Raw genomic sequence first — 13,417 nt, forward strand, 5'->3', positions numbered from 1 at the left:
ATTAAGGATTCTTAAATTTCTGGCTTAGTGGGTGATGGTGTCAGCAATCGAAATAGAGAATACATGAGGGGAAAGAATTTGAGTGCTCTTAGATCACCTGGTAATAGGCAGATAAAGAGGCAGGGCTGGGTGCATGTGGGAATTAAAACCATAGTGAATCAATTCTGAAAACGTGTTAAAGTCAAGAGTGGGTCAAGGACAGAACAGATATATACACACCCCTATATTTATCACCGCACTATGTGCAATAGCCAAGATATGGAAGCAACATAAGTGTCCATCAACAGATGAATGGATAAAGAAGATGTACATACACACAATAGAATATTCAGCCCAAAAAGAAAAAATGAGCCATTTGCAACAAGATGGATGGATTTAGAGGGTATTATGCTCACTGAAATAAGCCAGGCAGAGAAAGACAAATACCATATGAGTTCACTTATTTGTGGAATATAAAAGCAAAGCAAAACAGCAGTAGACTCAAAAACACTGAGAAGTCACTAATGATTACTAAGAGGGAGGGGTTGGGGTGGTGATGGGGATAAAGAGGCACAATAATTTGCAATCACAATATAAACTGATCACGGGGTCAGAAGTACAACATGGAGAATATAGTCAGTGATTCTGTAACATCTTTCAATGTTGATAGAAACCGCACTAGAGGGGTTAAGGTTTAATAATATAGGTAACTTGAACCACTGTGTTGTACCTTTGAAACCAACGTAAGATTGTATATCAATGATGCTTCAATAAAAAAGAGTGGGTCAATCACCAGGCCCCTTCTGTGACGGAGCTATTCCGTTCCCACGTAGACCACATGGAAATGCCGATATGCATTCACCTAGAGCCTGGGGACTCAAAGAAATGGTTCTCCTGACAGCCCTCCGTTGACAGCTACCCACATACCCATCATTTGGGCACCCAGATGCTGAGACAGTCACATGGCAGAATCCTGCACGCAGTGAGAATGGCTGAGACGCGGCTCTAGGCAACCGCATATGGAGGAATCTCACAAAGCAGCTGGACGCAAAGGACACAGGCTGGATCCCATTCACGTAAAGTGTGGGGGTTGAAGCAAGCCCAGGCGGCGAAAGGCAGGCACGTGTGCCCTCTCGGGCAGTGGGCAGTGGCCTGATGGCAGTTCCGGGCCTTCTGGGGACCATGTCCTGCTTCTGGCTTTGGGGCGTGGTTACATGGGTGTGTCACCACACTCCTTTGATACCTTTCCTTGTGTGCAGCAAAAAGTTGTAAAAGATTTTTTAAATGCCTTATTTTGATTTGCTGAAGCTAGGTTGGGGATGCAAGGGTGTTGATTATATTCTTCTATATCTTTGTCTTACATTTGAAATAATTTTAATAAACAGAGCAAAGTAAACGTATATAAAATGAGTATTGAAATTTTCATATCCTTGTATCTAGACAAATGTCTCTCTCAGTGCCTCCACGAGGCAACTTCTGATGTTCAATTTTGTACCCAGGAGTCTGTCTTTTTATCTGGAAGATTCTGGTCATATTAACACAGAAATTTGGAGCTAGGGAGTATTTTAAGAACTGCCTAATAAAGATGACTCCTCATTAATGATTTCCAAAAAAAAAGTGGGTCAAGGACAGAACCCTGAGAAAGTTTAAATGATGAACAGAGGAGATAGAGCCATGAAAAGTTAGGAAGGAAATGGCCAGGGAGGTTGTTCCTATTGGACTTGACAATTTGAGATGAAGTAGCGACCTTTACATAGAGCTTCAGTGGCTGGAGAGAGGGGAAGTGCAGAGCAGAATCTAGATTTGAGTGAATTAAAGAGTAGGAAGTGAGGAATTAAAGACAAATTGTAGATTATTCCTTGAGAAGCTTGACTGGGAAGGAGGAATGGTGCTATTAGAGATAGATTTAAAGGTCAGTGGAGGTGGCCTCTGACTTTGTTTTTAGGCTAGGAACAACTTTGGCATGTTTAAGGTCTCCAGGGAAAGAGCCAGAAGAAAGTTTGAAGATGTAGGGAAATGAGATGACTGGTAGTACAAGGTCCTGGGGGAACAGAAGGGATGAAACAATAGTGCACATAGGCTGGAAGGAGGGTAGGCTAACTGAGGGCCAGGGGGTGATGTGTGCAGGAAGCTGATATAGTTTATGCTTATACACCCTTTGATGAGAGCTACTAAAAAGCACCAGTGTTCTTTCTTAAATCTTCCCCAGTTGCTAAGGACTTGATCTCAAACTTGATACTTACTGTCTAGACCATGAAGGCTGACATTTTCTTTTTATGTGTTTACTGAAGGGAAAAGAAGCTTTCCCAAAATATGTCATTTAAATAAGAGGTGATTTATTATGTTTGACCAAAAAGGTTAAATGCAATACAGAAATACAGACAGGTTGTGGGAAGAGAGGGCCCCATTTGTGGGCCTAGCAGGCTATCAGGCTCCTGTCAAGTGCCCTCCCTCTGTTAATGCTGCACAGACATGGGTCTGCCCCAGAGTGAGGCCAGGAAGGAGTAATCAGAGGCTGGTGCGTCACTGGGGGCTTAAGCTGATCTTATGGGCCCTGATCCTGGGATTCCAATTACATTTTTGGTGCCAGTTTTCTGCAGAATTGGAAGACTGCCTCTCAAAATAGACCTTGACCATTTATTCACTGACCACTCCAGAAAGGTGATACAATTGCCTAACCAGTACTGAAGTGATGGTGATGCAGTCTAGATGCCAGAGAAGTCCAGTGACGGCTAGCACTGGCATCACCTGGGGCAGGTGGCTTTCCTGCCCTCTGATTGGTCACCTCCTAAGAGAGGCCTTCAGGGACCAGCGCATCCAAAATAACACACCTCCTGTACTCTCTCACTGTCCCCTTCCTGCTTCATCGTACTTATTACTACTGCCTGGAGGTGTTCTTTGTTTTTGTTTTTGTTTTTTGTTTTTGCTGGAGGAAGGGTGGGTGTATGTGTTTATTTGCTTATCATCTATCTTCCCATTAGAATGCAAACTCTATGAGAAGAGACTGCCTGGCTGTCTTACTGCTGTAGCCTCAACAACTAGCATATAACAGATACTCAATTTATAATTAACACAAAATAAAAATAATTTTACAACAGTGGAACCATACTATGAATTCTATTTTAAAGACATTTTACTTGAATTTAACAAAAGTAATAAGAATCCTAAATAAAGCTAAAAGCATTATTGGATTGTTTATCCAGGCAGTATTCAGAGTTTGAAGTCACTGTTCTGTGATTGGATTTCAATCAATATCCTTGTGCTCCACGCTAAGAAATTAGCAGATTAGTTACATTTAAATTCCCCCATTTACCCATTTTTATGAGCAATGGTATTTATACATTAAGTTTTAAGACATATATATTGTTTTATCGTATTCCCATATTTATTAGTCTTAGAACATATATTTAACTTGATTTTTTCACCTTTTTATACTGTTTTTAATCTATTAAATAACTTTACTATCTATGCAAGAAAACGGCATAAAAAGTTTTAAACATATGTGTTTCAGAGAGTTCAGAGAATAAATAAAAGTCAGGCCTATCCTCATGTCAATAACTAGTGTTTGAGGACATACAGTGTCTACGCAGTTTTGGCTGACCTAGATACCTGAACCGCTCCCCGCCGGGCGCAGTGCCGCCAGGGGCCGCCAGGGGCCACCACCGCCGACGGCCCCCATCAGCGCCGCTCCGCGCGTCCCTTGCGCGGAAAGGGAGAGAAAACGGGGCCGAAGGGCGCGGCGCAGTGCATCCTGGGCCGGCGTAGCCATGGCGGTTCGTGTCCTTTCTGTCTGTGTCCGTAGACTGCCCGCAGCCTTCGCGCAGCTGCCCCGCGTCCCCACACTGGCCGCGACCCGGCCGCTCAGCACCACACTGTGTGCCCCGGGGACCCGGACGAGGCCCGGGGCTCCGCAACCGGCCTTCGTGCCCGCGCAGGTGACTTGCGGTGACTTTGCCGGGGCTTTGCAGGGGTCAGGGATCGGGTCCGCCGGGAGACGGAGGAGGGGCCGGGCACGGGGCCGCGCTGGCCGCAGGCAGGGGCCCGGGGCCCGGGGCCCGTCCGCCTCGCTCCCATCCCACTGCCGAACCGTGTTTGACCGCCGCTGGAGCGCGGATGATCTATTGATTACGAACACGAGCACAGACAGACCCTCTCTGCAGACTCCCTGGGTTCGAATGCGCCTGCCACCTGGCAAAACTGGGCAAGTCGCGTAACCTTGCTAAACCTGCTCTGAACCGTAAAATTGGGAGACTAGTCTCTACTGGTGAAATTGCAACGAGGTTTAGAGAGAGAATACAGGTGAAGCACCTAGTGCGGTAGTTCTCAAAATACTGGTCGCCGTTAGTCGTAGTGTGGTAAGTTCTCTGGTAGCTTGCTAGGGGGAGACTTAAGACGAGAGGTACAGAAAGGAAGCCACGCTAGCCTACAGCCTTCTCCAGGACGGTTTTCTCCTGATTTTCTTCCTGTCTTCTGTTTTGGGGCCTCCTGGAATTCAGAATAGAAGACAAGTAGTATCTGTCTGTCTAGCTTTTTTATCTGATGAAAGCTTCCTAAAGCTGGAATTCTCTTTAGGGCAGTGGAATTCTCTTTAGAGGCAATTCACCTCTAGCTGCACTTTCAAATCACCTGGGGAGCTTAAAAGAGGGGGAATAAGCCCCTCCACCCAATTCTGATCTCCTCTTCTGAGATAAAGCCCTAGCATGGGATTTTGTTGTTTAAGTTCCCCAGGTGAATGAAGTGCAGCCAGTATTAAGAACTGCCTTAAGGCTGGATAGGCTCCCAAGGTCAAGTTGAAATACCCCTTTTCAGATTCATGGACTTCATGTAATAGTGGTTTCAAACCTGAGGACATATTAGAAGAAAAAAATAAGGATGACCAGGCCAAATCCATCAGAATCTCTAGAGGTAGGGCCTAGACATCTCTTGTTAAAAGTTGCCAAGTAATTCTTTTGTCCAGTGTTGAGATTTACTGACAGTGTAATAGACCGATTCATTGGACATTACCCCACTGCATGAATCCGAAGGTTACAAGTGTCCCCTTGAAGTCGAGGCAGAAAGTAGAATTGCTGAGTGTTTTGTTCCTGAGACTGATTTCCACGTTAGGCTAAAATGCAAAGTGATTGTCCCTATTTTTACAGCACTGATGCTTAAACTTGATTGTGCAAGATCACCTGGGTTAAATTACATTCTGGGAAGGGATTTGCTAGTCCTCATTTCCTGGACTCCTGAGAGACCCTGCTGCTCCTGGTGGTCCTTGGACCATGCAGATTGCTCAGAGATGTTCCAGTACCTCTGCTTGGCTACATGTACCATTTCATTTGTATTTACAGAGTGATTTTGATTGAGTACTCCCATTTGACCACCTTAGATCCTTTGTGGATTGAAGTGCAGAGTAAAGAATTGTTTATTCAATTATACTGAGGGACACATGCTAGCTGTTGAGGGACAGATGGATACAAAGGAAAGACATTAGTTATCTTCATTGGGCACTCTGCAGCCTTTATGTTTAGGCTTGCCATCTTACCATTCCTTGCTACTATCTTCCCTAGGATGTAGTGTTTTTCTTGGTGCCTGTTCCCTCTCTTCTCCCCTACCTTCTGCCTTCTCCTGCCCGGTGGGGTACTTTCTTTACCTAATCCTTAAATTTTGGTAAGTTCCAGAGATTTTTTACCACATGCTATCCTTGGACTGTCTCTTCACTCTCTTGGTTTCTCTTATTGCCTGTATGCCAGTCACCCCAAACCACCTCCAGCCCTTGTTTGTCTCATCTGGAATATTGCTAATTCCAGCTATTCCATTCTGTCAGGTATTCTTTTCCCTCCTAAATCCATCCACTGCTGAGCCCAGAACAACTTCTAAGTCCAGGGAAAGGGAATCCCAGGGCAAAATACCTCTAAATACCAAAATTGGTCAAAGGGAGAAATAAAGTTTGAAACCGTTTATTGCTTACAAAACTGCAATCGGGTCCATCCCTCTCTCCTGCTCCAGCAGCAGCAAAACCGGCCCTCCCCCTCACCTCTCAGGTACAGATAAGCGCTCCTTCCCCAGGTAATTACCCATTGATATGGAGATGAACTTCTTTCCACTGCTGAACGCCTATTGATATGCAGATGTCGTAAAGCCAGGCGAGATTCTGGAAATAACACAATTTTAGCCACAAACTAGTGACTCGTTTATTTCAAACTGATGTTGAGATATCTCTACTCCTGGGATAGAGCTCTCCAGGGGGCAGTTTGTAGAGGTGGCCTTTTAAGGCTGTCTCCTTAGGTCCCTCTGAGTTTCCCTTAGTCAGAAATAGACCCTACTGGAGGTAAATGGATTTTGTAATGGAAACTAGTCATGTTTATTAGCTTCTGCGAGCCCAGAGTGTAGTCACTCTTTTCCTGCAAATAGTGCCTTCTCTGATGTCAGTGGGAGGCGATTTATGCCACATATAATTAAGGGTAGATCTTTGGGAAAAACAGTCAATATCAGAAACGTTGTTGGGTGTTGGGGACTTTTCAGAGGTGCTGGTTCAATCTCTATCCCTCCCCACCCAACACACACACGTTTTTTTTAATGGCTGAGATCAGGATGAAGGAGGTGGTAAGGACCTCCGAGAGGCCATGCTGAGACCTAGGGCAGGATGCTTAATCTTCCTCTCCATTTCTTCAGCAGTGAAATGGGATTATCGTTAGAACTAAAGGAGGTGATGAATATAAAGTGCTTGTGGCAGTACCTACTTAATGAGAAGAACTCAGTAAAGAGCAAGAAGGGGAGGCATGAGAGGGAAGGAGCAGGATCAAGTACTCTGGAGTTATACTAGTTCCAAAATCAGACCTGCAGACCAGGATCATCCTGATCCTACTAGGTAGAGCATTTTCTGTGTATCAAGCAGTGTCTAAGCCCTTTGCATTATCTCATTGATGCCTCCCAACAATCCTTAAGTTTGGTGCTGTTTGTCCCCATTTCACAGATAAGGAAACTGAGGGCACAGAAAGGGTAAGTAACTTGCCCAAGGCCAAACAGCTAGTAAGAAAAAAATAGTGCCAGGGTACAGACAGTCTCATACCATACACCTGCCTGCCCCATGCTGAGCCCCCTGTAGCCACCCATTTTAGATGGGCATGTTCAATCTCCCTAGCCCCTGTAGGCACTTGCAGCACTGCAGGGGACAATGCTGACACCTCTCCAGCTGTGTGTCAGTATGCCCTCAACAGCTTTGTCTTCCCCCCTTGGTGCTGTGCATGTCAGCCTCCTTTTCTCTTGCCCTCTGCTCAGCATAATTCATCTCATCTACTTGATATGCACACACATGAGGTCTCTTATAGATCCTTCCTTCAAATTTCTTTTCTGTCACTGCCAGTTAGCTTGTTCCTTCTCACTTTGTCTCTTTAGGCCTTTCTACTCCTGCATTTTATTTGTGGCTTGGAAACCTCTTCTAGCCCTTGTTGATGAGTAGGCCTGGTCATGTTCCCGTGGCAGAAGGCTCCTTAACCCATGCCACCGTGGGGACGGAAAGGATACCACACATTTAGAGAAGAGAACAAGTGCTCTGAAACTCTGGAAATATGCTTTAGGATATCCATCAAGCTTTTCCTCTTATCTCTAGCTTATTGATTAAACCTGATTTCAATACCTGATTTTTTTTTGTAGGATAAACAGAGGTATATATGGGTTTGGTCACTTGGCAGTGGTTTTTATTATGATTTTTCATAGGCCTTTGTGGGTCTCAGGGTCCTGAGCCCCAACAAGCAAAAACAACCTGTTTTCTGTGGGCAAATGCCCTAAGAACTCCAAACTGCAGACTTAAATCAACGTTAGCAGGTAAGACTTCAGAGTGGACTTTCACAGTGACCAAAACTATCAGACAGGTGTTGTGCTTTCTCTTGTTCTGCACTGTACCTCCCATGGCATTAAGCCTTCTGACCTGAGAACTGGAGCTCATTCCATATTCAGTGAAGAATCCAGTGAAGACCCTAATACCTAGTTGAACAGGAAGCAGGCTTGTACCAGAGAGATTTGAGATATTACTCCGTTATAGCAAAGATCGGAAAAGCTCAGGCTTAGTTGACAGCAAAAAGGCAAGCCTGCCCTGAGGGGAATAGGCTCAGGCTCCTCATCTCCTTTGGCTTGGCAGCGGACTTCGTTTGTCCTGACCAGGGTCGGTGTAATTACTGTTGGGGCCACATGAGGCCTTCCCAGTGTATGGTCCTCAGCAGGAGCTGCCTCTTAGCTTAAATGGCAGCTCTTTCCACGTGGGTTGTTTTGACCTGGGTGTGCCTGTCCGAGGTGGCAGGCAGGTCCTTACAGTAGCAGCGGGCTGCTGGAGATGCTGCCAGAAGACTTGGGCTCCTCTGCAGACCCTTGGCGATGTTAGTGGCAGACCATCTCTCTGGGCTGGCAAATGCCCAAGGCCTAAGGGCTGAACAGGAAACAGAGGAGCCAGTCCTGGCTCCCTGGGGAATAAAGGCCCGTTTTTATGCTGCCAAGCTGCTAAGACGTCTAAGACTACCCACCATTGTGACTCTGTGTGGCCTTGTGGTCCCATTTCTAATCTGATCATTAGAATCAAATAAGGTGGAGTCTCTCCAACTCTAAAAACTGAAATATAGCTATAGGCGAATGTGTTTTCTTAGAGGCATTTTAGACTCAACAATACTTCCTTTCTGCCCTTTTGCTCTAGGTTCCAGGTAGAGTTACACAGTTGTGCCGTCAGTATAGTGATGCGCCCCCTTTGACGTTAGAGGGGATCAAAGACCGAGTTCTTTATGTCTTGAAACTCTATGACAAGATTGACCCAGAAAAGGTAATTGATGCGGCTTAATGTTTTTCTTTAAATGAGTAATTACATGATGCAAAATTCAAGGCGTCCAAAAAGATATTCAGTAAGAAGTCTCCCTTCTGGGCGGCAGCCAGTGGAACCAGCTTCTTGTGTATTTCTCCAGGGATGTTCAATGATGCAAAGAAGTATACAACACACATATGCACATGTGTGCATATTATATGTACGATGTGATCTGTATCTCCCACCTTTTAAAAATGGTAGACTTTTGTAAACACTGTTCAAACTGTTGGAATTTTTCTCATAGTGATACATAAAAAAATTCCTTCTTTAATAATTGAAGCTATTATGTGGGTAGCATAGTGGGATTTTTGTAATCGATGTCTAATTGGCATATAACATTAGTTTCAGGTGTACAACATAGTGATTCGATATTTACATATACTGTAAATTGATCTTAGTAAGTCTAGTTAACACCCATCACCATACATAGTTACAAAGGCTTTTTTTTTTCATGTAATGAAGACTTTTAAGATCTACTCTTTTAACAGCTTCCAAATGTGCAGTACGGTGTTGTTCACTAAAGGCACTATGCTGTACATTGCATCTCCAGGATAGTTTGTTTTGAATGTGGGGTTAGTAGAATTATTCTTGGTGGTCTTGAGGTCTGATTAAAGGCAGGGTGATGGTGAACACTGTCTGCTGTCTTTGAGGGAGAGGGGTGTCACTCTTGACGGTGTGGTGTCTTTGTCATCAGTAAGGTAGTTAAGAAAATCCAGACTCTCTTAGATGTCATCCAGAGCACTGATCAGAGATCTCAGTAAAACAGGTAAAGTGTGAAATTCATCATTAGCTTTGTATATATTAATATAAAACAAGGTTGAATGAGTTAACATGTAAAACATTGAGCATATGCTGGCACAGGTGAAACGTATAGTTAGTTACGGCTGTGTTTTTTCACAGATCTTCTATGTAATGATTAAGTGACATTGTGTCACAGAGTTGTCTTGAGAAGCAGATGTTCTCATGGGCTGAATTTTGTGTTTGGTGTTCCTTTCTTGCAGCTCTCGGCAAATTCCCATTTTATGAAAGACCTGGGCTTAGACAGTTTGGACCAAGTGGAGATTATCATGGCCATGGAGGACGAATTTGGTAACACCCACAGCCTAAGTCTTGGATCTGCACATTGTGATTCTTGATTGAGGGGGACTGAGGTGAAAGAAATGCCAGGAGTCAGAATTGGGACTTGGCACACACGCTCTCACACACGCTTTCACACTCATACTCTCACACCCTCTCATCCTCCCTCCTGTGAAGTAAATACCTGGGACAGTGTGCTTACCGAGAAAGCCCCTGTGCAGGCCCAGGACAGGATGCGCACGTGTGCACACGCAGGCCTTGGTTTCTTGCAGTGGCTCCCCTGCACACTCCTGCAGGCTGTCCTTGTCTGGGACAACTAGTTCTGCAAATGAGACTTTTTAAGGCTCCATGGCTCATCTTTTTGACTAAACTGCCAGAAAGGAAGCCAAGGGATTTCTCTGCCATCCTTCAGAGTAGAACCTAGTTGAAATTCCTCACAGAGTATACTAACTAGATGGTATCGGTTAAGGGTAGGATGGGTATGGGTTTCTTTCTGAGGTCATGAAAATGCTCTAGGATTAGATAATGGTTGTGCAACCTCATGAATGTATTAGAACTGTTGAATTTTACACTTTTAAATAAGTGAATTTTCTATTATGTGAATTGTATCTTTTAAAAACACACAACCCACCATTTTACCCAAGGTAGTATACATGTTTTCTAGAATATAACTGGCTCACAACTTAAGTGGGATTCAAGGCCTCTGGGAATTTTTGATGCATTTGTGGGTGTTACCAGTTCTAAAAGATTTGCTTTTTCTATATTCATATGTTGTAAATTTTACTTCTAGGGTTTGAAATTCCTGATATAGATGCAGAGAAGTTAATGTGTCCACAAGAAATTGTAGATTACATTGCAGATAAGAAGGATGTATATGAATAAAATACCAGGTAAATAATTTTACTTATAGATTGATGTTCACCCATAGAATTGATCTTTCTGTGGTTCTTCAATAAAGACAGACTCTGGAAGAAATGGAAAAATGCAAATGTTTGGTAGATTTTCACTGGTTATAAAATGCAGGCTCTTCTGTTTGTCTGCCACTCAAAGGTGGCCAGCCTTAGTGATTATCTTTGTCCCTAAATGGGGTTGAGAGCAGTTCATTCCTGGACAGGAGTCCCTTGATTGTCAGCCCTCCTAATAAAGGCACTGTTGTACATAACACTGAGTAAGGTATCCCAGAGCAGAGACCTCTGCCTCCCTCAGTCACCCACCTGAGGCCAGCTCAGCCTACTGTCCAGGAAGCTGTGGTGGCCTGGCTCTTTATCACACAGGAGAGGCTGAGCTCTGGAGTCAGACACCTAGTTTATTCTCAGCTCTGCCACATTCTGTAAGTCTAGGGATCTTGGGCAGGCAGTTTTTCAGTGATGTCTAAGCCTCAATTTCCTCGTATTTAAAATGGGGATAATTATGACCTACCTGGGCTTTTATGAAGGTAAAATTCAATAGTGTAGGAAAATTAATATAATGCTTGATTGTAAGGAAGCTTAATAAATATTATTAGCTACTGTAATTTAGACTAGGATAATCAAGTGATAAGACCTTTAAAATAAGACATTACATTAGTGTCTACAATTTCAGTTGCCCTGGATTTAGCACCTCAAAGATCATTTAAATTCAATAATAATACACTAGAAGGAAACACTGAACTTATTTTGTCTTTGCCAGATCCGTTTTCTTCAGAGAGCTTTGGAAGATACTGGCAAGTGTCTGGAAGTGAGAAGACGTTTTGGCATTAGTGCTGACTTTGACAGAGAAAATCTGTCCCGACTTGTATTTAAATTGTCTAAGTGTCTTTGCCCTTTGAAAATAAACTTGTAAAACGAACATTTTTCTTAATCTTCAGTTTTTCAGTGATGTCTATAAAATGTTTTTTATATTGACATTGCTTAATATTTTTTTAAGATGTCTGATTTGTCATTATTCATGCATGCCAAAAATAAGACTTTTCCAGTAGTGTATTTGAAATGTTTCCTATTGCTTACAGTGTAAGGAATGAATGTGTTAGTGATAAAGGGACTTTTTGTCTCCATTAGTTTGATTGTAAGATATATTACTGACACCGTTGTGTAGGACTAACTTTTCATCCCTAAGGATCTCTTTCTGAATTAATAGACTTTAATCATTTTGGAGAATAGAAAGTTCTCTTTCCTCCTAGAAGGGCAGTTGACATTGTGTCCCTTCATCATACATCAGTATCAACACTCTGCTCCCTTTATTCTTAGCAGTGTTGTTAAGGCTTTGGGGTTGATGTAGGCAGTACCTAGCTCTTAATGAGATTTAGTTTGAGTAACCTGTCATAAAATAATTGTTCTACTTTTACCAAAACTTCTAGTATGTAGGAGGAAAGAAACCAAGCGCTTGGAGTAGATAGGGAGCAGTACCAGGGTGGAGGGCTGGCAGAGTCATGGCTGAGGGGTGAGGGGGCAGGACTCGAGTCAGGCTGGGGTTGGGTCGTACACACACCTGCCTCCCTTCCTGGAGGACCCTATGCTTCCCATTCCTTCAGGGTCACTCTAGGCATATTAGGCAGATCGTTCTCTCCTTTTTCAGTAAGAGGAAGCATTTATTGTTACCTTGAACCTTTTTTTTTTTTTTTTTTTTAATACTTAAATATTCTTGAAAAACTGCCAAATTGGGAGCACAAGGAGTTTCCTCATTCTTTTTTGGAACTGCATTTAGTCAACAAATAGCTTGGGTGCCTATTAGGCTCCAGAGACCAATAGAGAACAAAACAGACCCCTTTGATAGAGATGTACCATAATTTAACATCTGGGGTAAACTGTTCGGGCAATTTAAACCCATGGCAGCTGCACATTTTGCCCAAAAAATGCATCTGGTTAGTTCTGCCTAAAGCATGAAGTTTGACAATACTGCCACTAAAGTGTTTGCTTTGCTAATAACCTTAGTCAGTTATACACCTGCAGTGAAATGGCCCAGTCACAGCATTCTGTAGCTGATGTAAGTACTGAAGAATTTAGAATAATGAAAAATATTCACTGAATGATATTTAGGATTGGGGTGTGGCAAAGGCCTTTTCTGCTTTAAGAGCTTGCTGGAATGTTCTTTAACAGACTTTATGTGCCACTACAGGTAGACAGTGAACTGGCCAAACACAGCATCCCAAAGTGTGTGTGAATTAGAGCAGAACAAAGAGAATTGTGTAGTTACAATATCCTCCCCCAAATGCCTTTGGCCAAACACACAAAAAAGTAGGGTGTCTTGCTCCCTTAGCTCACCACCTTGTAAGGAGACACTAACTCCGTGAGATGTGTCCCACTCAGCATCACCAGTAACTAGCAAGCATCGTGCTGTCCTGACGTGATGAACCCAGATGGGCACGTCACCTCAGGGTCTTACTAGAACCATCTGACCTGTTTCTGGTCATGAAGAAACAAGTCCAGAGAGTGGGACTTCAAAAGATCAATGTCGTGGGAAAAAAGGATGGCAACTATTGTAAAGGAGATAAGAGACATGTCAACTTCGTGGGAAAGTGAAGCTTCAAAGATTGGGGAAATAACATGTTTTGAGAAT

General features: G+C 43.4%; 1 protein-coding gene across 1 annotated transcript; it reads left to right on the plus strand.

Annotated features, from left to right (window-relative positions):
* The first annotated feature begins 3,699 nt into the window (after positions 1-3,699).
* Positions 3,700-11,710, plus strand: NDUFAB1 (NADH:ubiquinone oxidoreductase subunit AB1). Its single transcript, XM_017641791.3, has 5 exons — positions 3,700-3,914; positions 8,645-8,767; positions 9,808-9,895; positions 10,674-10,773; positions 11,552-11,710. The coding sequence occupies exons 1-4, from the start codon at positions 3,747-3,749 to the stop codon at positions 10,763-10,765; spliced, it is 471 nt and encodes a 156-aa protein (XP_017497280.1). The 5' UTR covers positions 3,700-3,746; the 3' UTR covers positions 10,766-10,773; positions 11,552-11,710.
* The last annotated feature ends 1,707 nt before the right edge of the window (positions 11,711-13,417 follow it).

The sequence above is a fragment of the Manis javanica genome, chromosome 10 (assembly GCF_040802235.1).
Source record: "Manis javanica isolate MJ-LG chromosome 10, MJ_LKY, whole genome shotgun sequence".
NCBI lineage: Eukaryota > Metazoa > Chordata > Mammalia > Pholidota > Manidae > Manis > Manis javanica.

Coding starts and splice junctions, on each gene's coding strand:
- NDUFAB1 (XM_017641791.3), top strand. CDS start 3,747: ATGGCGGTTCGTGTCCTTTCTGTCTGTGTCCGTAGACTGCCCGCAGCC. Junction 8,768..9,807: donor ACAAGATTGACCCAGAAAAG/GTAATTGATGCG, acceptor CCTTTCTTGCAG/CTCTCGGCAAATTCCCATTT. Junction 9,896..10,673: donor GGCCATGGAGGACGAATTTG/GTAACACCCACA, acceptor TTTTACTTCTAG/GGTTTGAAATTCCTGATATA.